The sequence below is a fragment of the Xiphophorus maculatus genome, chromosome 18 (assembly GCF_002775205.1).
Source record: "Xiphophorus maculatus strain JP 163 A chromosome 18, X_maculatus-5.0-male, whole genome shotgun sequence".
Classification (NCBI taxonomy): domain Eukaryota; kingdom Metazoa; phylum Chordata; class Actinopteri; order Cyprinodontiformes; family Poeciliidae; genus Xiphophorus; species Xiphophorus maculatus.
This window is the reverse complement of record NC_036460.1, coordinates 3,903,648-3,931,586: the sequence shown is the minus strand read 5'-3', so window position 1 is coordinate 3,931,586 and position 27,939 is coordinate 3,903,648. Positions and strand designations below refer to the sequence as shown.

The 27,939-nt window shown below is 40.3% G+C and overlaps 1 protein-coding gene and 1 long non-coding RNA gene across 2 annotated transcripts; both read left to right on the top strand.

The window, feature by feature from the left end:
• The first annotated feature begins 1,529 nt into the window (after positions 1 to 1,529).
• LOC111611978 lies at positions 1,530 to 4,891 on the top strand. The gene is made up of 5 exons (XM_023351299.1): positions 1,530 to 1,552; positions 3,011 to 3,310; positions 3,615 to 3,944; positions 4,147 to 4,232; positions 4,309 to 4,891. Exons 2-5 carry the CDS (start codon positions 3,067 to 3,069, stop codon positions 4,399 to 4,401), a joined length of 753 nt encoding a protein of 250 aa, XP_023207067.1. The 5' UTR covers positions 1,530 to 1,552; positions 3,011 to 3,066; the 3' UTR covers positions 4,402 to 4,891.
• Positions 4,892 to 26,553: 21,662 nt separating this feature from the next.
• Positions 26,554 to 27,808, top strand: LOC111611983. Its single transcript, XR_002754337.1, has 3 exons — positions 26,554 to 26,600; positions 26,677 to 26,976; positions 27,675 to 27,808. It is a non-coding gene; the product is annotated as an uncharacterized LOC111611983 (long non-coding RNA).
• The last annotated feature ends 131 nt before the right edge of the window (positions 27,809 to 27,939 follow it).

The window sequence follows — 27,939 nt, the reverse complement described above, 5'->3', positions numbered from 1 at the left end:
ATAGATTTCATAATAAACAAAGTTGAGTTTTACTCCATTTACGTTCGGCCCTACGGCTAAATTGTCTTGCAGATCTAAATGTTTGCACATTTTTCCATGGAGGTTTGTTCCTACCAGACACGACCTTCACTTTAATTTAGGCAAAGAAATCAATGACATCTGAAATTTTACGATGGAAGTTATCTACCAGCTCATCTACAAGGTTAGATGAGCTGCTCTGATTCTGATTGCTCTGCATTCAGAATCAGAATCTGTTGGATTTGACAACTTTTTACACAAAAACAATGAATTTAACTTTGGTTGGTTTCAGTAAAGACATAAAATATAAATGAGTAGAAAAGGTGAATAATAAGAAACATTTCAGGTCTTACTACAGAGGGTAAATAACATTAAAGTGTGGGCTTTAACTAGGCCATTCCAACATAAAGATGCTTTGATCAGAACCATCCATGATAGCTCTGCCTCTAACAGGAGGAAGAAACAAGAGAAGATCAAATAAACACGATCAACAGGATCCTGTCAACACATCCTGAATCTGTCTTTGCTTTTTGTAACCCAACATGTAAATGTTGTTTCTTCCAGCGCTGTCTGATGAACTCAGACTGGTAGCAGGAAGGAGTCGCTGTGGTGGCAGACTGGAGAAGAAGGATCTGGGAGACTGGGAACCAGTGAAAGGTTGGAACTGGAACTGGAACTTTACATCAGCAGCTGGAGCTTGCAGACAGCTCCACTGTGGATCTGTGGTGTCGTTACAAAGAGATGAGAACTACAATGTAGAGATCGTCTGTTCAGGTGATTTCATATCCTGGCCATTGCCTTCCTGTTCTGCTTCCAACTCCACTTTAAAAAAATTCTCACTTCCAGCTCAGTCTGGGCTTCTTCCACTTCACCTGGATTCACTCTGGTAGATTTTCTACCGGACCAATCAGCGAACAGAAGGAGAAGTTTGAACAATGATTTATTTTCTGTTATTTTAGAAACATAGTCTCTGTAGTTTTAGCAATGCAGTGGAGGAAGTTCAGTCCATGGTGGCCACACTTCCAAATATTGAATTAACTTTAACGGCTCTTCTCTGTTTTGTGGTGGACAAATTATTGTAAGGTAATATCTGCTGGTTGTATTGTCTTCATTCTAAATGCTAGTGATTCTCACCAAATGAAGCTGTTTGGGTTGCAAGCACAAGGTTGGGAGATGTTTTCCTGCAGAAAATGTTGAAGAAACTTTTTTCTTTCTGCATCCACAGACTCAGTCAGGCTGGTTCAAGGGACCAACCGGTGCTCAGGCAGACTGGAGGTGAAGACCAACCAGTCGTGGTCCTCAGTGTGTGAAAAAGACTTTGACCTGCAGGATGCAGAGGTGGTCTGCAGGGAGCTTGGCTGTGGGCCTCCTTCAGTCCACCAGGGGGCGCTCTATGGAGAAGCAGAGGCTCCAGTGGGGAGCAGAGAGTTCCTGTGTGAAGGCAGTGAGTCTGCTCTGCTGAACTGCAGCAGAAGGAAGAGTTCAGGTAGAAACAGCTGCTCACCTGGTCAAGCTGTTGGACTCACCTGTTCAGGTAGAGGAGGATCTGCAGACCTGCTGCTGTTCACTGCTTCACTTCCTTCATTAATGAACTCTCTGTCTCTGCTCACATCAAGGCAACTTCAGGTTGGTGGGAGAGGCCAGCCGATGTGCTGGGAGACTGGAGATGTTACATCATGAAGAGTGGAGACCAGTGACTGTTTGGGATGGTTACTGGGACATGAACTCAGCTGCTGCAGTTTGTGCTGAACTGGACTGTGGTTCTGCTGTTTCAGCAAGAAATTCAGAGGAAGCTTCAAAGAGACCAGTTTGGTGGATCAGCTCTGACTGTTTGCAGTCAGGATCTGCATTAAAGAACTGTTTACCTTTTGATGAAAACAATTATCAGAGCCTTGAGATCATCTGCTCAGGTAACTCTGAACTCTCATATTTATTTCTTTTAAAATGTTTCTTCCATTAGGTTCCAGATGTCTGCAGAGAAACCGTCACCTTTAACTAAGAACCTGAAACCTTGAGGAGAGAGAAACTAAAATAATTTCAATATCCAGATAAAGTTTTCAGTTTAGCCACATAGATGAACAAAAACTCATCATTTTAATAACTTTTAATCTCTGCTGCTTTGAAGTCGATGCATCAAAATCCCAGGAGGAGTTCAAGGAAATCAGACATTTTCTAAACTTGAAAATCTACAGAAAATTAACTTTGATCCAAAATGGTGGACTTCCTGTTTTTAGTGAAAATAGCAGGAAAACCTTTTGTTTGTTATGGTTGTTGGCCTGGCTGATCTAGGGGGCGCTGTTCAGCCAATTTGCCTCATTTATTTTTAAATCCACTTTAATATTAACAATTTCACAGAGTTTAAAGGTTGTTTGACATTTAGTGGATTTTTTACATGTTTATGTAAAAAAATCTGATAAATTCAGCAGAAATAAAAATGAATGATAAAATTCCAGGTACAGTCGGTTTCACTTCACCTTTGATGCTCTGAGTTTTTCTAGTTTGGTTTTCTTGGCCTTTATTTTTATCAAACTCAGAGATGTTTCCATGTGTATCTATAAAAATAAAGTTCTGAAATATTTTAAACCTTTTTTCTTTCTGCATCCACAGACTCAGTCAGGCTGGTTCAAGGGACCAACCGGTGCTCAGGCAGACTGGAGGTGAAGACCAACCAGTCGTGGTCCTCAGTGTGTGAAAAAGACTTTCACCTGCAGGATGCAGAGGTGGTCTGCAGGGAGATTGGCTGTGGGCCTCCTTCAGTCCACCAGGGGGCGCTCTATGGAGAAGCAGAGGCTCCAGTGGGGAGCAGAGAGTTCCTGTGTGAAGGCAGTGAGTCTGCTCTGCTGAACTGCAGCAGCAGGAAGAGTTCAGGTAGAAACAGCTGCTCACCTGGTCAAGCTGTTGGACTCACCTGTTCAGGTAGAGGAGGATCTGCAGACCTGCTGCTGTTCACTGCTTCACTTCCTTCATTAATGAACTCTCTGTCTCTGCTCAGATCAGGACAACTTCAGGTTGGTGGGAGAGGCCAGCCGATGTGCCGGGAGACTGGAGATGTTACATCAAGAAGAGTGGAGACCAGTGGATGTTTGGTATCGTTACTGGAACATGAACTTAGCTGCTGCAGTTTGTGCTGAACTGGACTGTGGTTCTGCTGTTTCAGCAAGAAATTCAAAGGAAGCTTCAGAGAGACCAGTTTGGGTGCTCCAGTCTGACTGTTTCCAGTCAGGATCTGCATTAAAGAACTGTTTACCTTCTGATGTAAACAGTGATCAGAGCCATGAGATCATCTGCTCAGGTAACTCTGAACTCTCATATTTATTTCTTTTAAAATGTTTCTTCCATCAGGTTCCAGATGCCTGCAGAGAAACCGTCACCTTTAACTAAGAACCTGAAACCTTGAGGAGAAAGAAACTAAAACTGGTTTAAATATTACTGACAGACTAAATATCTATCATAAAGGTGCTAGTAATCATGTATAAACATGCTAGTAACCATGGCAACCAGTCTGTGATCAGCTCCTGTCTCTTTCTCATTCATGCCATCTTGTTTTCCACCTCAGATTAGATCCAGTTGTCTCTGTGTTTCCTCTGCGTTCCCAGGTCTGCTGGTTGAGCCGCTCATCTTCCTCTCTTCCTCCACTGACGGGGTCTCCACAGGCAGAAAGCAGGGGTCTGAGCTCCTCATTGGCTCACATTTCAGCATCATCTGCTCCATCAGACCTCAGTATGAAGGCGGCTCCTTCCAGCTCATCTTCAGCACCTCTAACTACACTCAGAACCAGACCCTGCCAGCTGTTAATCACTCCGCCCTCTTCCTGTTCTCTGCTGCTGGCCACGCCCACCAAGGAACCTACCGCTGCGTTTACCACGTCTACGTTTTCTCCTATAACTTCTCCTCTATCAGCCAGCCTCTCAACCTCACTGTCTCAGGTAAACTCATGGAGTCCATCAGGAAAAGTTCTGCTTCAGGTGAACCAGCAGCTGTCTGCCTCATTCATGAGGTCAGAGAGGAGGATTGATGATATTAATGTTCATGATCAGATCTACAGGCAGCATGAAAACAAGGGTCTATATGATTATTTTCTAGCTGGACTCATCTGATGAAAGCTGATCCTGAATCTGTTTCATTCAGTTTCAGCCTCTCCCACTGCTTTGATCATCAGACTGGTTGTCGTCCTGCTGGGTATGCTGGGATCAGTCCTGGTCCTCTACTTTAAGGTACTGCATGTATCATGCATGATGTGTTCAGTTGGGAAAGTTCTTGCATTGAAGCTGAACCATCCTCTGTTTCCAGGCCAGGAGAAACCAGAAGTCTGGACCAGAAAACAACCATCATGATGAAGGATCCAGAGCTGAAGGCAGCTTAGAGGAGGAGACTGCAGTCTGAAGGAACCAGGAGAAAATGATCTTCATTTCACGTCTGCAGGAAGGAGCAGAGACATGTTTCAGACTCCTGGAAATCTATCCGTCTATGTATCTATGATAAAATGTCTCTGTGCTCCTGCAGCAGGAAGGAAGTTCAACATTCAGAAATTTGTATCTGGACTAAACCTACTTAAGTTAAACTTATATAAGAAGGGAACACAAAACAAAACATTCAACAAACAAAATCTAACAGAAAACCCACTTCATCAAAATCTGATCTTCATCAACCTTGCAAGGATAGCATATGATAGGATATTTGGGGTCAAAGGTCAGGTAGCCAATTCCATCAGGCCCTGAACCCAGCTTGTGTCCTTGTCTTAGTTGAATTGTGTGACAAATGTAATATAGTTGATCCTGGCTTGTAATACTTTGTCCTGCCTGTAGGTGGTGTATGTCATCACTGCCATGATAACCCATCCAATACATCCAGTTCCCACAAGTCTGAACCAGATGTGATCAGTGTTGTATAAAGTACTGAAATCTCAGAGTCAAGTAAAAGTACAAGTACCTCTCCAAAATACGACTTTGGTAAAAGTCCAAGTCACTGACTGAAATGTTACTTGAGTAAAAGTCTTAAAGTATCTGAAACTTCTTGTACTTAAGTATGGGAATTACTGTAAAAATGGATGTACTCAAGTAATGTAATGAAAAGTACAAGTAAAAAGTAAAACAAGGCAAGTTTGAATGACATTTCTTATATTTTGGTAAACTTGTCAAATAAACTTAAAATAATGTACCCAACCAAGTGCAGGCAAAATGAAACCTGCTAATAAATTGTTCCAGTTTTAAAGAGTAGCACATGTTAATGGTTTGTGGTTTAGAACTTGCATGCCTTTCCTATATTCGTTAAATTCAGTCTAAATTGCTATCGCTATGGCTTCTGTCCCCCATTGAACTAGGGTGACCAGACGTCCTCTTTTTCCCGGACATGTCCTACTTTTCAGACCTAAAAAGATGTCCGGGGGGAATTTGAAAATTGTCCGGGATTTTGGTCAACTGCCTCAAACACATTACATAGCTTACAGTGCATTATAGGGCACGGCGCTGCGTGTCACGTAATCCCTGAGCCGCGTCAGTGCGGGCAGCACGCTTCTCTGTTGGACCCTCCCACCCGATGCAAGGTGTTCTGATTTCTAATTTCCCCAACACTGGGAGAAGCTAAGCAGGTGTATCCTATTGGAGGTGATGAACAAGCCCAGGCAAGCAGGCTACGGACTTTGTTCGGTAGCCTGCTTGCTACTTGCTAATCAGCAGGTGGGATCAAAACACTTTGTTTCTCTCTCTCGCTTTTTTGTAACGAGTAACTAAACCACACATTGAAAATGTATCGGAGTAAAAGTACGCAATTAAGTTCGGAAATGTAGTGAAGTAAAAGTGAAAGTCATCAAAATTTTTCATACTCGAGGAAAGTATGAAGTACTCCAAAATATACTTAAGTAAAGTAGTGAAGTATTTGTACTTTGTTACTATACAACACTGGATGTGATCTGCGCCATCTTAGTAGGGAAGTGCATGCACAATGCATAGTGGACCCATGGCTCCGAGACCAACACAAAGAAACATGCCGACCCTCTTGACCAATGTGTGAGAGAGAGATACATGAACAAAATGGCTGCCGTCGAGATCGGCCCGTCTGAGACGGAGAAGGAAAATTTATCAGACGATGTGGACAAACTGCCTCTGATCTCCTACTACGATAAAGTTAACTACGTAGTCAACACAAAGAGTGCATACGCCGTAAACGAGCTTCACTGCCTGAAATTCATGGACGCATATAATTAGTATTTCAACAGCTTTTTAAAGGAGAGAAAATCTCTCTGTGTGAATAATGAGGTTCTGGTGACTGGCAGACCAAGTACATGTAGCAACAAACATGTAGGCTACATGTCTGCTTAGCTTGCAGATGGGATGGAACATTTTATAGTTACTATGATTATGAGTGAATTAATGCATAACAGTGTTATGATTCTTGTGTAAAGCATGTGCTCATGGGAAAGTCTTCTGAAGCTGTTTCTCTGAACTCTGTATTATTATAAAGTTGTAGAATATTTTCTTCTTTGCATTCATATGACATCCTTAAATGTTTAATATGCTTTATGAAAGAAAATGCATATGCTTGCAGTCAGTTTTGTAGCTAAGTAGATTGTTAAACTGTGTGAATTTAATGAAACCTTTCCTATAAAACAATATGCTGTGTTTTGCTCGAGGCTCTTTCTCCTGACTGTGTTCAGTGAGCAGAGACTCCAAATGCTGTAAAGCCTTCAAATAAATATTGACAAAGAATTTATATATTCTCTCTGGTTTTTGATAGTTTTTCCTCAGTCTGTTAAAGATCATTTCAACCACAAACAGGATCCAGCGAGTTGGAGAGGTCAAGGGCGACGGGAGATCAGATGCATCGACCAGCCAAAGGAGATAAACTTCAGGCCACCTCCTAGTTCAGTGGTGGGCAACTCCAGGCCTGGAGGGCCGGTCTCCTGCAACTTTTAGATGTATCTTTACTTCAACACACCTGAGTCCAGTAATGAGGTCATCAGCAGGATTCTGGAGAACTTGACTGCACTTAGGAGGTGATTCACCTATTGGATTCAAGTGTGTTGGACCAGGGTTGCAGGACACCGGCCCTCGAGGACCAGGATTGCTCATCCCTGTCCTAGTTGAATGAGGGGAGTCTGAAGTCTCGTTCCCAGTACTTCTGACCAACAGGACCCATAAGAACCTTAATAACTTTCATCATTGGGCAAAAAAATGGTTTCAAACTTTTACTGGGATGAGCTAAATTTATTATTTTTTTACAAGGACAGGCTCAGGCTGTGGTTGAACCAACATCAATGTAAAAACTCTAGTAGGGGAGTGTTACGGCCCTGGGCCTTAAGGGCTGGGCTGCAGGTGTTGTTTTTGTCTGTCTTTGTGCTCCTCCCCTTTGCAGGTGTTTCTGATCCGTTGATTTGGAGCGCAGAGTATTTGAACCTGGCTGTCTCCACCTTCTGGGTCGCCTTCGGCGTCCAATCTGCCGCTTGACGCTTGTGGTGTTTTGTTGCCAGGCCTCAGCTCCCCTCGTTTGTCTTTGTTTTTGCACTTCAACACTTCCATATGCACTCATACAACACATCCAAGCATTTGCATTTAACCACTGATACTGACATCCACAATCCATTGTTGTTTGTGTTAATAAATATTCCTTTTTATGCACTTTAACCACTTTATCCACTGCATGGTCTCCCACCATTAGGACGTCGACCAAGAGTGAGCCGACATCGCCACAACACCAGAAGGTCACATCACTGCTTTACAAAGTTTCTCTAGGATTCTCCTCATCACATAATGACCAACAAAACATGGAGAGTCACACCCACAACAACCCCAGCATGGTCCAGCACCATAGTCTTAAGGGATTCAAACAAAACGTGGGCTAACTCCTCCACCAGAACAGTCATTTCACAACCAGGACAAATCACACTTTTTCCTTACACTGAACTTAAAGCTCAAACAAATCCGTTTGCTGCCCACCAGACAAACTAGTGACACTCATCATTAAAGACGGAGACGAGGTTAGACAAGGCTTAGACACACCTCAACATCAAACAAATTTAAAATTTCTAAAAGTGCCGATCACATTTTCACACTCAAGGCAAGTTCATAACTGCTCCTAGCACACATCTCCAAGATGGTTTTAAGCATTAAAAGCTTCAACCTGATCCATGGTTTATAACGACAGACAAGTGACAACTTAATGCACAATAAAAACTCCAAAAGCGACCACCTGCAGTGTGTCCCCGCTAACTGCCTAGCGAAGAAGCTTACAAACTCAACCCTAGTCTTAGGGAGGCGTAGCGATGGGTTTTTATGCTATTTAAAAACCAGTGGCACGATAAAGGCGACCAGCAGGCTGTCACCCCCTCGAAACCATGGAATGGTGCCGAGCTGATGAAGGGAAAGGGGAAGAAGGAAGCTCTACTCGCCGTTCCAGTGAAACCCTGTTGGGAAACGCCGCTAAAACCTGCAAGGGGACACCTGCCCAGAATTTCTCACAAGTTCAGATTAAATACTTAACAATTACCTATATTGCTAAAATCAAATCCATAGAAAAGCATCCCCCTCCAATATCACAAACAATGCACCACATGTTATCCAAAGCACCTGCTTATCCCCACAAGAGAGCACATGTCCAAATAAGGACAATTAAGTCACGTTACGTTTATTTTTAGAGAAATAAAAACATGGAACTCACTTCCTTAATCTGTTATAAATATTAGAACGTTTAAGAGTTTAATTATTTTATTACATGGTGTTATATTGTGCACTTATGAAAACATGCCGTTTCTAAAATAGCTTTGTTATTTTATTATATATAGTCTTCTAATTGTGCATTTATGAATTTGTATGCTATGTTTCTAATATTATGTTAAATGTGTGTAACCATTTTTGTTACAAAAGTTTTTTCTTTATGATGTGGACCCCAGGAAGAGTAGCCATTGTTATGGCAACGACTAATGGACCTTGTCACAGGGGCTGCTTTTCATTGGCTGATGCCCATGTAACAGTTGTGGAAAGGATCACACAGGAATCAAGCTCTGCGTTGATTTATTCCTATAAAACAGTGTGGGACACACTCAGCACCGGGTATGATACATAAAACCACCGTCACAGTCCAGCAGCTCAGTTAGGCAGCTTCTGCTTTTATATATATATATATTAACAACAAATGGAATAAAGAAAAGCAAAATCATGTACAAATCAACATCAAACTACAACAAAAATCTGTGTATCCATTACATACCTATAAAACAGTGGGACACACTCAGCACCAGGTATGATACACACAATCACCGTCACAGTCCTGCGGCCCAACAAACACAATTTGGAGGGAAACTTTATACAAACTTAATAAACGTAACAAATTAACTTTAACCAACACGAAAGTTTTTTTTAAAAAACACTTACACAGTTAACATTGTATTTTTATGCAAAACAAAAGCTGTGAGAACTATTTTTAACAATATAAACATTATTAAAAGTGAGAGGTAGCTTCCTGGCTGCAGCTACGTCACTGAACGTTGCTTTGTGCAACACTAATAACTTCCCCCCAAAAACAATATTTACATTAGGAACTAAAAATAAAAGCAGTATAAAACAGAAATAGCCATGTCAGCAGACATGTTAATTTGACAAAATAGAAATAAAAATGTTTTGAGAAGGTTCATAAAATAAAAAATAAACAAATAAATAAAATTAACTCAGCTACACCCATTCTACGTGGTCACGTGCGCTGCCGTCTCACAAACACACTTAGCTTCCCGTTAGCTAAGTGCAGCATAATGGCAGCACTGATATAACTTCTACACCTTGAAGCCTGTCTGCTACACAGTCTTACATTAGCTAAACAGATCAATATGCAATGCGTCTGTATCTTCTTCTTCTTCTTCTTCTTCTTCTTCTTCTTCTTTTCTATTATGGCGGATCACAAGCAACTTTAAGGTGCATACCGCCACCTACTGTACATGAGTGTGTAGAAGCATTACTTCACATCTATTAAATTCTATTTTTTAATTTTGTATTCTTAAGATAAATAAATAATGCTTTCCTTAATTTGTGAATATCTGTTATGTTTCCTTCATTTCCTAATATACCTTTAAGATTCCATTCATGCCCTATATTACTAACTATTCTCTTTAATTCTTCCCTTTCGAGTTCATATGACTTACATTTCATCAAGATGTGTTCTACATTTTCTTTCTCTCCACATCTCTCACATTTATCATTATTTTTCCTCCCTATTGTATAAAGCATGATTTCCCTTCGTGATTTCCCTTCGTGATTTCCCTTCCCCTTTCCCAAAAGGAATTGAAATTGTTATTTCCCCCTCTAAAGCCCTTTTAGCTAATTTATCTGCCTTTTCATTGCCTTTTACTCCTTCATGTGCTGGCACCCAACAAAACCAAACATCAATGCCACCCCTATATAATCTACATAAAATATGATGAATTTCTAATACTAAATCTTTTCTATCGTTTCCTTCTTCCTTAATACTTTCTACTACTGCTTTGGAATCTGTGCACACCACCACCCTGTCTGGTCGGACCTCCTCAACCCATTGCAAGCTTAATATAACTGCCACCATTTCTGCTGTAAAAACCGACAATTGATCTGATATTCTTTTAGAAATAAATTTATTAAACTCTGATATATATATATTCCTATTCCCACATATCCTTTTAGATTCTTAGAACCATCTGTATAGATTTTAAGATAATTGTTATATGTATTTCATGAATAAATATCAGCCTTGATCCCTATTTCATTTCAATTCCAATCATTTTTCATTGTAATAATTTTCAAATCTACATTAACCTCTGGTATTAACCATGGAGGAATAACGCTAATTGGATTAAAATGAGCTATTTCCTTGTCCTCTAATCTATACATTTTAATCTATTTCCTAACCATCCATCCAAATCCATTACTTTGGAACTTCAAATATTCCCAACAATTCTGTAAAATAATTGAATTCACATTATCATCTTTATTACTTTTAATTTTCATCCAATATGCTAAAGCTAATTTAATTCTCCTCATTTCCAGTGGAGTTTCCCCAGTTTCAATTAGAAGAGCATTAATAGGTGTTGTTTTTACTGCTCCTGTACATATACGTAAAGCCCTACACTGTAATCTGTCTATTTTTTGTAATGATGTTTTAGCTGCTGCTCCATATATTATACTGCCATAATCTATTATTGATCTCATGAGAGCCCTGTATAAGCTTAATAATGACTGTCTATCTGCACCCCAATTATTTCCAGCCACAGCCTTTAATAGATTAATAACTTTTTTACACTTGGTTTCTAAGTTATCTAAATGTGTTTTCCATGAATAAGAACTATCCAACCATAAACCTAGATATTTATATTCTGTTACTCTTTCTAACGTTTGTCCATATAATGTTATTGTTTCTATATTAATATTTCTCTTCTTTGTGACAACCATATAACAAGACTTGCTTGCTGATAATTTAAAACCCCATTCATAAGACCATTTTTTTACTTTTCTAATTGCTTTTTTAATATTTCCTACCACATATTTAATATTTTTCCCCTTCATCCATATGACCCCATCATCTGCATATAGTGCAGATCAGTGTTGTATAAAGTACTGAAATCTCAGAGTCAAGTAAAAGTACAAGTACCTCTCCAAAATACGACTTTGGTAAAAGTCCAAGTCACTGACTGAAATGTTACTTGAGTAAAAGTCTTAAAGTATCTGAAACTTCTTGTACTTAAGTATGGGAATTACTGTAAAAATGGATGTACTCAAGTAATGTAATGAAAAGTACAAGTAAAAAGTAAAACAAGGCAAGTTTGAATGACATTTCTTATATTTTGGTAAACTTGTCAAATAAACTTAAAATAATGTACCCAACCAAGTGCAGGCAAAATGAAACCTGCTAATAAATTGTTCCAGTTTTAAAGAGTAGCACATGTTAATGGTTTGTGGTTTAGAACTTGCATGCCTTTCCTATATTCGTTAAATTCAGTCTAAATTGCTATCGCTATGGCTTCTGTCCCCCATTGAACTAGGGTGACCAGACGTCCTCTTTTTCCCGGACATGTCCTACTTTTCAGACCTAAAAAGATGTCCGGGGGGAATTTGAAAATTGTCCGGGATTTTGGTCAACTGCCTCAAACACATTACATAGCTTACAGTGCATTATAGGGCACGGCGCTGCGTGTCACGTAATCCCTGAGCCGCGTCAGTGCGGGCAGCACGCTTCTCTGTTGGACCCTCCCACCCATCCGCTGCAAGGTGTTCTGATTTCTGATTTCCCCAACACTGGGAGAAGCTAAGCAGGTGTATCCTATTGGAGGTGATGAACAAGCCCAGGCAAGCAGGCTACGGACTTTGTTCGGTAGCCTGCTTGCTACTTGCTAATCAGTAGGTGGGATCAAAACACTTTGTTTCTCTCTCTCGCTTTTTTGTAACGAGTAACTAAACCACACATTGAAAATGTATCGGAGTAAAAGTACGCAATTAAGTTCGGAAATGTAGTGAAGTAAAAGTGAAAGTCATCAAAATTTTTCATACTCGAGGAAAGTATGAAGTACTCCAAAATATACTTAAGTAAAGTAGTGAAGTATTTGTACTTTGTTACTATACAACACTGGTGCAGATTTTATACATTTATCAGAATCATAGAAAATATCATTGATCATAATATTGAATAAAATTGGACTAATTACACTACCTTGAGGTATTCCATTTTCAACATTAAATTCTTTTGAATAATCATTCCCAATTTTTACTCTTATTTTTCTATCTAGCAGAAAATTTGCTATCCAATTATACATTCTCCCACCTATTCCCATCTGTTTCATTTTTATAAGTAATCCTTCTTTCCATAGTGAGTCATACGCTTTTTCTAGTGTCTGTATCTGACACACACTAAAGATTTTATTTTAGCAGAAAAGGCTTCGGACTAAACTGTTACTCCTGTTAGCCACGTTAGCACCAAGTACAGCTAGTCAGTCAATCGTCGCTGTGTTCAGGGAAGCGCTGATTAATAATCGAGAAATAAATATCAAGCCTGGAAACTTGATATCGTAACGGACTGAATGTTATGTTTTTAACGTAATCTTTGCTCGTCTTGCGGGGCGCAGGCGGTTGCCACGGTAACAGGTGTGCTTAAACTACAAAGAGAGAGTAAAAAGGTAGGAGTGGTTTTGAGTTGATCATATTAAAAGAGGATAATTTAATGTTAACTTTGGACAAAACGTTTGGCTCTTTCCTCCTTAAACTTCCCGGATCCTCAGCAGGCGGCAGCATGCTGCTAAAGTGAAACAACAACAAAGCGCGTTGACGTCACAGATCACAGAGTTTAATTCCATACAAGCAATCAACAACAAAGCTGCAGAGGAACAGAGATATGCATTTTTCTCATAAAAATAAAGACAGACAAGGGGAAGACAGACAAACACAAAACAAAGACGAACAAAAAGGCAAAGACGCGTCTTTGGAGAGAGCCGATATAAAAAAGGCAAAATGTTGGCCGCTCTCTGTATTTTTTCTCCTGACACGTAATCTTATAGTAAGGAGGTGTTTTTCTATTTAATTTATGCACTCAAGGCGTTCCTCCTGTTGACCAACTGGAAACTCCCTTAAGCACTCAGAGAAACTTGGAACTCCCCCTGATCTACAGCAAAGATCAAAGGGCCATCTGGATTCTGGCGAAACAAAGAGCGCATCGCTGCGCCCTGACCCCCCCCGTGGCTCCCACGGTCATTCTGAGTACAGAACAATCCTGAGATAAGACTTCACAGATACCTGTGAAATCTAAAGTCTCTCTGCTGCCGGGAATGCTAATTTTATGGCTGCATGGTTTGACCTCACAGCAGGGAGGCCCCATTGAGTGATCTGCATTTTGGCCCCTGTTTGTCTGAATGCCTGCTCATCTGCTCAATCCCAAATGCTCGACACAAAGCTGTTCCAAATAAGAGTGTTGAATATATCTTTTACACATGTCGTAAGATTAACTGTATTAAGCACTAAAAATAATCATTTTTCCTTAACAGTCCCCCTTTGAGGTCTGAAAAAACAGACCTCACAAAAATTGATGAAGCCTTCTAATACAGAACCAAAAAACTATGTATTAAACTAATAAAAAGAAAAAAACCGAAAAAACCAAAAATAAAAAAAACCCAAAAGAGTGACGTAGCCTAATTATATAACAATCACCTGTTCTGGTTATTTTACCTTTGTTTACCTTTGCTGTGGCGCATTACAGCCGCTGTAGTTTCTAAACGTTGGACTAATTACCTCGTTCGTTTTTGAGTTTACGTCATTCACAACAAACATCAGATAGAACAAATATATTTCATAAAATTTTAAAGAAATCTCTTCTACCGTGGTAATTATGTGAAATTAAATTAATTATATCCCAACTTCAGAAGATTTGCCTTTACCTTTACAGAGCTCTTTGGTTCCTCCTATCAGTCTGTAGCTTCTCATATTGACGTCATCAAACCAAATTTCAGATCTACCATAACTAACTGACACCTGCTGGCCTCAGGTTTGCAACCAGCTTGTGACTGAGAAACCAGTAGTGACGTTACGTGATGTGCCGAGGCTTCGAGGCGTGTCGAGTAATGGAGGGGGCGTTTCCGTAAAGCGCGTATCGAAGCTTGCTTCATTTAGGGGAGGAGCCGAAAACGATGACGTCCGAAGCCTCGCTGCCCGGCTGTACCACGTGACTTACGGTGACCAGACGTCCTCTCTTTCCCGGACATGTCCTACTTTTCAGACCTAAAAAGATGTCCGGGGGGAATTTAAAAATCGTCCGGGATTTTGGTCAACTGCCTCAAAACACATTACATAGCTTACAGTGCATTGTGATTACATTGCCACTCCGATCCACTACTCCATTCCAGGTTTCTTTGTATGGCAAATTAGTCACGCCCTTCTCCCCAAATCCAATCAGGTTGCATTATGTGTGCGAGTGTGTGTGGGAAAAGTAAAGATAGCTGAGTTGACTTGTACACCAGCCGCTAGACTAGTTAAACCTTAAGTGTGACAGGCGATAGCACATGTGTGTCCGCCGATTCTACGGCAAAAATGCCTAAACGAAAATGTACGTTTACGAAGGAATTAAAGAAAAGATTCCCGTGCTTTCGTCAAGGTTGTGATCCCTATGAGGCGGAGTGTTTGACGTGTAAGGCAGGCACTTATGTGTCTGTGGCAAATAAAGGTGCCAACGACCTGCAAGTGCACATGAATTCAGCAAAGCACGCGAAAGCAGCCAGGGGCGAAAGCTCTTTGGCGAAAGTCACAGATTTCTTGTGACATTTCCGAAATGTCCTGTTTTTTTAAATTTCCTTCATTGGACCATTAAATTTACAGGCACTAGGGCACTGCGCACGGCGCTGCGTGTCACGTAATCCCTGAGCCGCGTCAGTGCGGGCAGCCCTGTTCTTAATCAGAAGGTAGATAGCGTGGCTGTCAGTACGCCAACAACATGCCAAAGCCCAAATGTATGGTGCTCCTAATATGGTGGCATGCGTGAGAGAGCTGAAGCTTCGCCACCACATTTGTGTTGCTCACACCCTCAATCTTGTTGTGAAGAGGGCGCTTGACCAGCACCCTGTGCTCTCTGGCCTCCGGGCCAAAGCAAGGAAGCTGGTTGGCTACTTTAGAAGCAGCACCACTGCTAAGGTATGCTCTTTTCTTTTATTCCAATATATAATGTTAATAGTTTGTCTGTACTCCTACTGCAGTGACTTAATGGCCTACTCTTCTGTATCTTTAAGGGAGAAGCTTACACAAGTGCAGCTTCAGCTGGGCATGCAAGCAACCAAGCTGATGCAGGAGGTGGAAACAAGATGGAAGAGCACCTACTTGATGCTGCAACGTCTGGTGGAGTTGAGGGAGCCAGTAGGAGCGGCATTGGCTGGATTACACACTGACATTCCCTTTTTCACTGACATTGTTGTAGCGTGCCTTTCTTTACTCTCTCCTTTCTATCACGCCACCAGAGACCTCTCTGCAGAAGAACACGTGTCGGCATCAAAAGTTATCCCCCTCCTGAAGATGATAGAGAAAGCCCTTCAGGAGGAAGACACCAAGTCGGCACCTGCAGTAGCAGTGGAAATAGGAGAGCAGCTCATCAGACAGCTCAAGGAGAAGCTGCACATGCTCCAGTCAATGAGCATCTTGTCGCTGGCTACACTCCTGGACCCACGATTTAAACTTATAGCATTTTTCAGCAACACAAAAGCTGCTGAAGGAGCGAAGCGCTTGACTTCAGAGTGTGCCACCGTCATCCGACGGAACACAGAAGAGAACGCTCACGAGATTCCCCAGGCTTCCACCTCTCAAGAATTCACTGGAGGTAATCTTTTATATTAGATTTTGAGATTACTTATTCCTATTACAACACTTACTAACATGACCTGTGGTTTCCATTTAGGTAGCAGACTTTGGCAAAGATTGGACACTAGTGTCATGGAGGCAAAGAGGACTCAAAATGTGTCAGCAGATGCCACCGTAGAGATCCAGCACTACCTGTCAGAGGCAAACATAAGCAGGCTGGAGAACCCCCTGGAGTACTGGGCTAATCATCGGTCACTGTACCCCAATCTGTACAAACTTGCACTTATTTATTTATGCACCCCGGCATCATCTGTGCCATGTGAGCGTGTCTTTTCAAAGGCTGGAGAAGTAGTGTCAAAAAAGAGAAATAGTTTGAAACCAAAAACTGTGGAGAAATTGTTGTTTCTTAATAAAAATGCATGAAATCATCCAAGTTACACAATCATTAGCCTATTCACTACCCCCTCCCAAGTTCCACAAGCACTTTCACTGTCCTCTGCCTGATTAAGCCCAGGCCATTTTTCTAGAGTCACAGAAAAACATTATTACACAACATGCCATATCACATGACACTACTATTTTGGGAATAATTACACACAGAGAATGTATTCAAACAATATTTTATTATACACATATGTGTATACATAATTTATGTAGACAAATGATTTCGTCCTACACCTTTTGTGACGTCATTCCCAAGAGCCATAATAGACAAAAATTCAATGCATCACACGTGTTAAGATACAGCTGGCTGTGATTATACACCTGGCCAGTAGGTGGTTTCGTGCGCACATGAAGCTTCAAGAAATGAACCCTTTCTCGAACCAGTTGGCTCAAGTGATTCAATGCCTCATGAGGCTTCATCTCACCATCACTACCGGTAGCACTGGAGCCAAGAAGGACACGGCCACACAGCGAACAAACGACAAGGACCCGACGAGGACGCAGACACACAGGTGGCATTAAATACACAGAGGGTAATCACAGAAACGAGACACACCTGGGAATGATCAGGGGGAGACAGGACGGCACAGAGACTCAGAAAACTCAAAACACATAGAAAAACACAGATCCTGACAAAAACACATTTAGGGTTAAAACTGAAGAAGTTTACTCTGGTTTAAAGGAATGTTTGTGTTTTATATCTGCAGATTTGTACAAAGTTAAATAGGATTAAAGAGAATTTAAACCATGACATGAAGTTTTTTGGTGTATTTTGTGTTTACTGATGATGTTATTTTTAAAAATCAGCTTCAAAAGCAAATATTTTGCTTTGTGCTGTTGCTTTTCTTCTGCAGAGCATCAATGCCCCTCCCCCACCTAATGCTGCAAGTCAGCTGACTGCAATGAAGTTTTCCAGGTTGACTGATTGGAAAAACATCCACCAAAAGGAGAAAAATGTATTTTCTTTTGTGTTTAACTTAGCTTTAGTGCTAAGCTAAAAATTAGCTCAACTAATAGATTTTGCTGCTAATTATGACAGAAAAGAATAAAAATTTAACTCAGAAGTTCTAGTTTAATCTGTTGGGGGATTTTGAAGTCAGTGACTTTTTGCTTAGTGACGGATATTTCATCATTCAGTACATTGAGTCAGCCAACGCAGATGGAAACTGTGATACTATCCCAAGATGATAATCAGGCAAAAAAAATATGTGTTAAGAAAAACTGTGAAGGTAGAAATGAATTTAGTACAAGGGAGCAAATAGTTATGGTTTCTATGTCAAAAAACCTGCTGGCTTATTAAAAATGCACCACAGAAGCCCGACCCGACTATCAAACAGGTAACTTTGGTCCAACCGGGCTCAGATTTTGGATCAGAACCTCAGAGGTTCAGCTAATATTTTAGATTTTCATGTCTCTTCATTCATTGTTTTATGATATAAATGCATGTTGCTGCAGCAACATAAAGGGGCTGGTAGTGTTTAATATTCTAAATAATAAATGTTTTGAGTTAAATGGGCCTAAAATATTTCAGCTCTTTGAAATAAACAACTTTTTCCAGTTGAAGATCTAAAGTTTAGATTTACCCTGAAAAACCTGGTTATGTTGCAACAAAGCTGATAATGTTGCTGAAGCTTCAATCCAGATTAGCATCACTCAGCATGCTCACGCCAGCACACAGAGGCTGAACATCCAGATTAATGTTTAGATTTCTCTCTCTGCCTCTATGAAGCCTTTCTGCTCTGATGGTCAAAGACTAAAACTGAAATGAAATGACAGAAAAATGTCTCATGAAAAAAAAAATCTATTTAAATGTGTCAGATTTTAGAGGTTGGAGGATTTTTCTTGTTTTTGGCTAAAGACCATGAGCCGTTTCTCCTGGTAGCGCTAGGCTGGCATGTTTGTTTTGCTTGTATTTACCCAGAATGCCCTGCACTGTAGTCCACTTACTTGGAAAACAAATTAGAGTTCAATTAATTGTGGACCAAACAGGACTGGTGTCAATGTATGTCATTGTATTTTGGTCGTTGATTAAAAAAAAGAAAAATAAATTTCTGCCAAAAACTTGAACATTTTCTAGGAGAAAAATCCAATTTGTGAGTTTGAAAAGTCAAAAATTTGCTAAGGAAAAACTGAAATTAATCTCAGAAATTTTCTAGAAAACATCTTGGAAAGAAACATTTTTCAAAGTTTGAAGCCAAAATTTCCACGATTATTTAAAAGTTCAGGATTTTTTTGGTCTAAATTTAATTATTTTTTGTCTTTCTGTCTACAACAGCCTTAGTATGCTGCCACATAAATGGACCTTAGTTTGAAACTACATAATAGATTCAACTGGCAACAGAAATCTGACAGATTAGGAGGATTTTTAACAAAAGGATAATTTTTTTAAATTAGGTTAAACACTAAGATGGTTTCTCTCTTTCGTTGAGTCAATTTATGCTTTAATAGATTAAATTAGATTAAATTTGACGAGCCCTGACTCTGGTCCTGCCCTTTTTACCAAATAGAAAAAGTGATTTACAGATTCTTTCTCTACACAAATAAAACAACTTTACTGCATTTCTATTAACATTTTGCATGTTTTATTTGTAAAACACTAAAACGTTTGGACACAGCTGGTTAATCGTTTCTAGCAGGAATGAACGTTTGAAAAAGTTTATAAAATTGTAGCTTTATTGTCTGTTTTAGTGAAGTATTTAAAGTTTAAAGGTCAAACATGTTTTTGTTAAAGATGGAAGTTTCTGCACTCCATGTTCTGATTGTCAGATTTCTTTTTAAATGAATGATTGTATATTTGCTGTGTTAAATCACCACTGTTTGTTTGGGGAGTTGAAGTTATACTGTTAGTTACCATAGAAACCGTATTTAAAAATAAAACACATTTAGGGTTAAAACTGAAGACGTTTACTCTGGTTTAAAGGAATGTTTGTGTTTTATATCTGCAGGTTTGTACAAAGTTTAATAGGATTAAAGACAATTTAAACCATGACATGAAGTTTTTTGGTGTATTTTGTGTTTACTGATGATGTTATTTTTAAAAATCAGCTTCAAAAGCAAATATTTTCCTTTGTGCTGTTGCTTTTCTTCTGCAGAGCATCAATGCCCCTCCCCCACCTAATGCTGCAAATCAGCTGACTGCAATGAAGTTTTCCAGGTTGACTGATTGGAAAAACTTCCACCAAAATGAGAAAAATGTCTTTTCTTTTGTGTTTAACTTAGCTTTAGTGCTAAGCTAAAAATTAGCTCAACTAATAGATTAGTGGAATTTGCTGCTAATTATGACAGAAAAGATTGAAAATTTAACTCAGAAGTTCTAGTTTAATCTGTTGGGGGATTTTGAAGTCAGTGACTTTTTGCTTAGTGACGGATATTTCATCATTCAGTACATTGAGTCAGCCAACGCAGACGGAAACTGTGATACTATCCCAAGATGATAATCAGGCAGAAAAAATATGTGTTAAGAAAAACTGTGAAGGTAGAAATGAATTTAGTGCAAAGGAGCAAATAGTTATGGTTTCTATGTCAAAAAACCTGCTGGCTTATTAAAAATGCACCACAGAAACCCGACCCGACTATCAAACAGGTAACTTTGGTCCAACCGGGCTCAGATTTTGGATCAGAACCTCAGAGGTTCAGCTAATATTTTAGATTTTCATGTCTCTTCATTCATTGTTTTATGATATAAATGCATGTTGCTGCAGCAACATAAAGGGGCTGGTAGTGTTTAATATTCTAAATAATAAATGTTTTGAGTTAAAAGGGCCTAAAATATTTCAGCTCTTTGAAATAAACAACTTTTTCCAGTTGAAGATCTAAAGTTTAGATTTACCCTGAAAAACCTGGTTATGTTGCAACAAAGCTGATAATGTTGCTGAAGCTTCAACCAGATTAGCATCACTCAGCATGCTCACGCCAGCACACAGAGGCTGAACTACATGCAATTGGAAATAATTACAAAATGGGGCTGCACAGTGGCACAGTGGGTAGCACTGTTGCCTTGCAGCAAGAAGGTCCTGGGTTCGATTCCCGGCCCGGGGTTTTTCTGCATGGAGTTTGCATGTTCTCCCTGTGTATGCGTGGGTTCTCTCCGGGTACTCCGGCTTCCTCCCACAGTCCAAAAACATGACTGTCAGGTTAATTGGTCTCTCTAAATTCTCCCTAGGTGTGAGTGTGTGTGAATGGTTGTTTGTCCTTTATGTCTTTGTGTTGCCCTGCGACAGACTGGCGACCTGTCCAGGGTCACGCCCGCCTCTCGCCTGGAATGTAGCTGGAGATAGGCACCGGCAACCCCATTAGGGACAAAGGGTGAACAGAAAATGGATGGATGGATGTTCCAGATTTATAATCTGAAGATGTTCCATCAATCCTCCTGGAGGACAAACTGAAAACTTTTCCTTCCTCTGCTTCTTTCTCCTACTGCTCTCCATCCTTGAATGTCTGCAGTTTTTGCTGACATTAAGTTTATGTTCTCTCTCTGTTTCTTCTCTTCATAGCAGCTACACCTGGGCTCATTTCTGTTTAGCTGTGACCCCTTCCTGGAGGGAAGCTGAGCTACTGCTGCCAACAACATCAGGTTCCCCTTCAGTGGATCACACACCTGGATCCACTCCGGCCACATGCAGAACAAAGACAGAACTAAACACAGGAACAACAGAGACTGGTGAAACCCCTGAATCCCAGTAGGCCCAGTATGAACCCATCTTCATGATGAGCTGCTAGGAAGGAGGCGTTGTCTCTGAAAGCAGCCAAAGACCTGAACTGTGACGTTCAGGAAGTAGCAGATAAAAAAGCTTAAAGTAGGAAGTGTTCAGAGTTTGGAGCCACATCCTGATCACATCAAGAGACGAAGCTTCACTCCACATCCAGAGGAAACATGGACCAAACAGCTCTGATGCTGCTTCTGTGTCTCTGCAGCTCAGGTAGGACTCCACTTTCAAACAACAACACTAATATTCACTAGAGTTCAAATTAAAAATGATCGACTGATAAACATGTTACATTTTACAAACAAAAAACTGGAAACTGTTTCTAGTCTCAGATCATAGAGCTGCTGCTACACAGTTAGTGATGTTTATATTGTCTACTTGCTGCTAAGGAGCCAATAAAATCAAGAATTGTTGGTTTTTGTGTTTTTATGATGTAAAGCACTTTGAACTGCCTTGTTGCTGAAATGTGCTATAAAATAAATCTGATTGATTGATAAGGAGAAGCTGCAGAAACTCTGCACCAGCGCTGAATCTGCGCAGTAAACAGGTGGAGCCACATAAAATGGCTCCTTCTGCATGAATTCTCTCATCTTCCTCTTGGCTCCACAGGTTCTCTATGAGGTTCTGGTCAGGCCCGTTTGCTGGCCAACCGAGCCCAGTAGCACCACGGTCATTGGACCGGCTTCTGGTACCGCTGGTTGTGTTGGTGAAAACGTTTGAGCTCCGTCTGACGTGGGAGTGTCTCAGGCAGGATGTGGAACTCGCCTGCTGCAGATTAGAATCAATCAACCAATCGATCAGTTTATTTGTAAAGCACATTTCAGCACCAAGGCGGTTCAAAGTGCTTTACGTCATAAAAACACAAAAAGTCCTAAAGACACCACACAGTAAACCAGTAAACAGTACATTTTGTCAAAGTGTCGTCGTTACACATCAAAATGTTGTTCAGTGTTTCATTTATTATGTTTCTAAAGCAAATCTGACCAGCTGGGTTTTTAGTCCAGATTTAAAGGAACTCAGAGTTTCGGTTGTTTTGCAGAGTTAATTGTTGAAACAGCTTTTCAATAATTTAGCTGATGGATGAAAGGTTGGAGATCGGCCTGTAATTCTGCAGTAATGATTTGTTCAGATTGTTTTATTTTTTATATCAGTGATTTGAAAACTGCTGGGGGAAAAAACCTGATGAGAGCAAAGAGTTTAATATTTGAATCAGATCAGATGAAATGACAGGCAGGACTTTCTGAAGAAAAGTTGTGGGTGTTATTATCTTTGGGCATAGCATCCATATTAGATTTTGTGTGGCAGTGAATGTTGACCCTCTAATATTTTTAATTTTCTCTGCAGCGTATTTGGCAAATTCATTGCAGGCCGAGTTTGATTGCAGGTCAGGTGGTTTGTCAGCCTGTCAACTGTGGCAAATAAAGCTCAATCATTGTTCATGTTTTTGTTTCTGATTTCTGCAAAGAATGTTTCCTTTGCATGTTTTAGTGTGGAGTGATAGCTTCACAGTCTTTCTTAATAGATTTCATAATAAACAAAGTTGAGTTTTACTCCATTTACGTTCGGCCCTACGGCTAAATTGTCTTGCAGATCTAAATGTTTGAACATTTTTCCATGGAGGTTTGTTCCTACCAGACACGACCTTCACTTTAATTTAGGCAAAGAAATCAATGACTTCTGAAATTTTACGATGGAAGTTATCTACCAGCTCATCTACAAGGTTAGATGAGCTGCTCTGATTCTGATTGCTCTGCATTCAGAATCAGAATCTGTTGGATTTGACAACTTTTTACACAAAAACAATGAATTTGACTTTGGTTGGTTTCAGTAAAGACATAAAATATAAATGGGTAGAAAAGGTGAATAATAAGAAACATTTCAGGTCTTACTACAGAGTGTAAATAACATTAAAGTCTGGGCTTTAACTAGGCCATTCCAACATAAAGATGCTTTGATCAGAACCATCCATGATAGCTCTGCCTCTAACAGGAGGAAGAAGCAAGAGAAGAGCAAATAAACACGATCAACAGGATCCTGTCAACACATCCTGAATCTGTCTTTGCTTTTTGTAACCCAACATGTAAATGTTGTTTCTTCCAGCGCTGTCTGATGAACTCAGACTGGTAGCAGGAAGCAGTCGCTGTGGTGGCAGACTGGAGAAGAAGAATCGGGGAGACTGGGAACCAGTGAATTATTGGAACTGGAACTGGAACTTTACATCAGCAGCTGGAGCTTGCAGACAGCTCCACTGCGGATCTGTGGTGTCGTTACAAAGAGATAAATACGGCAATGTAGAGATCGTCTGTTCAGGTGATTTCATATCCTGGCCATTGCCTTCCTGTTCTGCTTCCAACTCCACTGTAAACAAAATTCTCACTTCCAGCTCAGTCTGGGCTTCTTCCACTTCACCTGGATTCACTCTGGTAGATTTTCTACCGGACCAATCAGCGAACAGAAGGAGAAGTTTGAACAATGATTTATTTTCTGTTATTTTAGAAACATAGTCTCTGTAGTTTTAGCAATGCAGTGGAGGAAGTTCAGTCCATGGTGGCCACACTTCCAAATATTGAATTAACTTTATCAGTCTCCTCATTCGGCTCTTCTCTGTTTTGTGGTGGACAAATTATTGTAAGGTAATATCTGCTGGTTGTATTGTCTTCATTCTAAATGCTAGTGATTCTCACCAAATGAAGCTGTTTGGGTTGCAAGCACAAGGTTGGGAGATGTTTTCCTGCAGCTGCATGAGAACCAGAGCGTCTCTCCCTCAGCCTTGGTATAAAACTCCTGCTGTCTCTGCCTGAAAGAGTTTTCAATCGGAAATGTTTCACTATTGATCCTCTTATATGTTCTCTGTATTGTGCACAATATGCTAGTAAACCTGATTGAGTGATTCCATCTAACAGTGCTTGGTAATTGATTTTTTCTACATGTTTACAGCCCAGGAAACTTCCAGTAAACTTCTTAGTGTGGATCTGGTGCATTGCATGTCATGGACAAACGTTAGCAACTGGGTGAAATTTAAAAGCTCAACACAGTCCAGACTCTCTGGATGAATCAAAGTGTAGTTACAGAGTGGCTGGTTTTTACCAGGTTAGTGATTTAATGAAGTTTGATTAGATTAAAGGGGAACCAGTGGAGCAGATTCTGGGTTATAAAAACCTCAATGTCATTGAGAAGAAGCTGATCAAACATTGAACTTCCTCCACAAATTAAGTTTAAAGTGTAAAAAGATGATAGTTTTCTATTATTCTGTGATTAAATCTGTTCTCACATTTTCTTTGTACAAGACAAGGATGAAATATTAATATTTGATAATTCATAGTGTTGAGGAAAAATGATTATTTTTAGTGTTTAATACAGTTAATCTTACGGCATGTGTAAAAGGTATATTAAACACTCGTATTTTGAACAGGTTTGTGTTAAGCATTCAGACAACCAGGGACAAATGCAGATCACTCAATGGGGCCTCCCGCTGTGCGGCCAGAACACACGAAGCCATAAAATTAGCATTTCCTGCAGGGCAGAAGCACTGGAGCTTGGGGGAGAGACATCTGGTCTGTCCACAGCAGTTAAAAAACCTGCAAGAAACCAACATCTGGGATGGTGTGAAATTTAATGCAACATAGAAGATTGAAACCGCTAACATTTAATTTCTAAGTATTAATACCATGTTTTTACTGAAGATTGTATTATCTCATTTTAAAACTACTAAATGATGAATGTATTTGAAAATTGTACTATCTGTGACAATATCAGAAGCAAATGGAAATTGTTTGAATGAAAATGTTTTGTTTAGTATTAGAAAATTGCTCAGGAATTATACCTCATTTTGTTCTGTTGATTTTATGTGTTATTTTGGCAGGACTCAATCTTTTGAGGTGCTGACTGTAAGGGAGCAAAAACTGGGGTTTCTAAAGATAACATTTCCTTGAACCGCACTGAATTTAAGTTTCTTCTGAGAATTTATGTAAGGAGAGATAAGGAGAGAGACTTCAGATTTCACAGGTATCTGTGAAATCTTATCTCAGGTTTTTTCTGTGCCCGGGATGGCCGTGGAACCACAGGGGGTCAGGACGAAGCGGTTTGCCCTTTTGTTTTACCAGAGACCAGATGGCCCTTTGATCTTTGCCGTAAATTAGGGGGAGTTCCTAAGTTTCTCTGAGTGCCTAAGGGAGTTTCCAGTTGGTCAACTAGAGGAACGCCTTGAGTGCATATATTAAACAGAAACAACACCCCCTTAGTATAAAATTTAGTGTCAGCACTAAAAATTCAGAAAGTTGCCACTATTTTGCTTTTTTGCAGCAGCTATCTCCAAAGACGCGTCTTTGCCTTTTCTTTGTTTTTTCTTTCTCTATTTTTCCTGTCTCATGGTAATGAATGAATATCTCTGTTTCTCTGTAGCTTTGTATGGGATTAAACTCTGTGATATTGTGACGTCAACGCTCAGTGTTGTTGTTTCCCTGCTGTGCTGCACGCCGCCCGCTAAGGACCCAGGAGTTTAAGGAAGAGAGAGCCAAACGTTTTGTCCAAAGTTAATATTAAATTATCCTTCCTTAATAATAGGTTCTTTGTGATGTTGTAGTGTAATTTTCTCTGTTTGTCTTAAGTTTTTTTCCACCCATCTCCAGGGCCGGCCTGCAGTATAAGCAGATGCTAAAAGTGCAAAGAATATTAAACCGTAGATTTAAAAATAACAAAACTCTGCCCAGCTCCCCTCTCCACCCGTTCTCCACTAGTTGGTTGGTTCCTCCACACAGAGTCTGCTCTGTATTGGAGCTTTGCTGAACAAACTGGAACCAAATTCAGTGAAAATGTTGAAGAAACTTTTTTCTTTCTGCATCCACAGACTCAGTCAGGCTGGTTCAAGGGACCAACCGGTGCTCAGGCAGACTGGAGGTGAAGACCAACCAGTCGTGGTCCTCAGTGTGTGAAAAAGACTTTGACCTGCAGGATGCAGAGGTGGTCTGCAGGGAGATTGGCTGTGGGCTTCCTTCAGTCCACCAGGGGGCGCTCTATGGAGAAGCAGAGGCTCCAGTGGGGAGCAGAGAGTTCCTGTGTGAAGGCAGTGAGTCTGCTCTGCTGAACTGCAGCAGCAGGAAGAGTTCAGGTAGAAACAGCTGCTCACCTGGTCAAGCTGTTGGACTCACCTGTTCAGGTAGAGGAGGATCTGCAGACCTGCTGCTGTTCACTGCTTCACTTCCTTCATTAATGAACTCTCTGTCTCTGCTCAGATCAAGACAACTTCAGGTTGGTGGGAGAGGCCAGCCGATGTGCCGGGAGACTGGAGATGTTACATCATGAAGAGTGGAGACCAGTGGCTGTTTGGTCTCGTTACTGGGACATGAACTCAGTTGCTGCAGTTTGTGCTGAACTGGACTGTGGTTCTGCTGTTTCAGCAAGAAATTCAAAAGAAGCTTCAAAGAGACCAGTTTGGTGGATCTATTCTGACTGTTTCCAGTCAGGATCTGCATTAAAGAACTGTTTACCTTATGATGAAAACAGTTATCAGAGCCATGAGTTCATCTGCTCAGGTAACTCTGAACTCTCATATTTATTTCTTTTAAAATGTTTCTTCCATCAGGTTCCAGATGTCTGCAGAGAAACCGTCACCTTTAACTAAGAACCTGAAACCTTGAGGAGAGAGAAACTAAAATAATTTAAATATCCAGATAAAGTTTTCAGTTTAGCCACATAGATGAAGAAAAACTCATAATTTTAATAACTTTTAATCTCTGCTGCTTTGAAGTCAATGCATCAAAATCCCAGGAGGAGTTCAAGGAAATCAGACATTTTCAAAACATGAAAATTAACAGAAAATTAACTTTTGATCCAAAATGGTGGACTTCCTGTTTTTAGTGAAAATGGCAGGAAAACCTTTTGTTTGTTATGGTTGTTGGCCTGGATGAACTAGGGGGCGCTGTTGAGTAATTTTGCCACATTTATTTTTAAACCCACTTTAATATTAACAATTTCACAGAGTAAAGTTTGTTGGACATTTAGTGAGTTTATTAACATGTTTATGTCCCAAAAATCTTGTAAATTCAGAAGAAATAAAAATGAAGGATAACATTCCAGGTACAGTCGGTTTCACTTCACCTTTGATGCTCTGAGTTTTTCTAGTTTGGTTTTCTTGGCCTTTATTTTTATCAAACTCAGAGATGTTTCCATGTGTATCTATAAAAATAAAGTTCTGAAATATTTTAAACCTTTTTTCTTTCTGCATCCACAGACTCAGTCAGGCTGGTTCAAGGGACCAACCGGTGCTCAGGCAGACTGGAGGTGAAGACCAACCAGTCATGGTCCTCAGTGTGTGAAAAAGACTTTGACCTGCAGGATGCAGAGGTGGTCTGCAGGGAGATTGGCTGTGGGCCTCCTTCAGTCCACCAGGGGGCGCTCTATGGAGAAGCAGAGGCTCCAGTGGGGAGCAGAGAGTTCCTGTGTGAAGGCAGTGAGTCTGCTCTGCTGAACTGCAGCAGCAGGAAGAGTTCAGGTAG

Excerpts from the sequence above, each read along its gene's own strand:
- LOC111611978 (XM_023351299.1), top strand. The coding sequence starts at position 3,067 with ATGTTACATCAAGAAGAGTGGAGACCAGTGGATGTTTGGTATCGTTAC. Across the intron at positions 3,311-3,614 it reads CCATGAGATCATCTGCTCAG|GTCTGCTGGTTGAGCCGCTC; the intron begins GTAACTCTGAAC and ends CTGCGTTCCCAG. Across the intron at positions 3,945-4,146 it reads TCTCAACCTCACTGTCTCAG|TTTCAGCCTCTCCCACTGCT; the intron begins GTAAACTCATGG and ends TGTTTCATTCAG.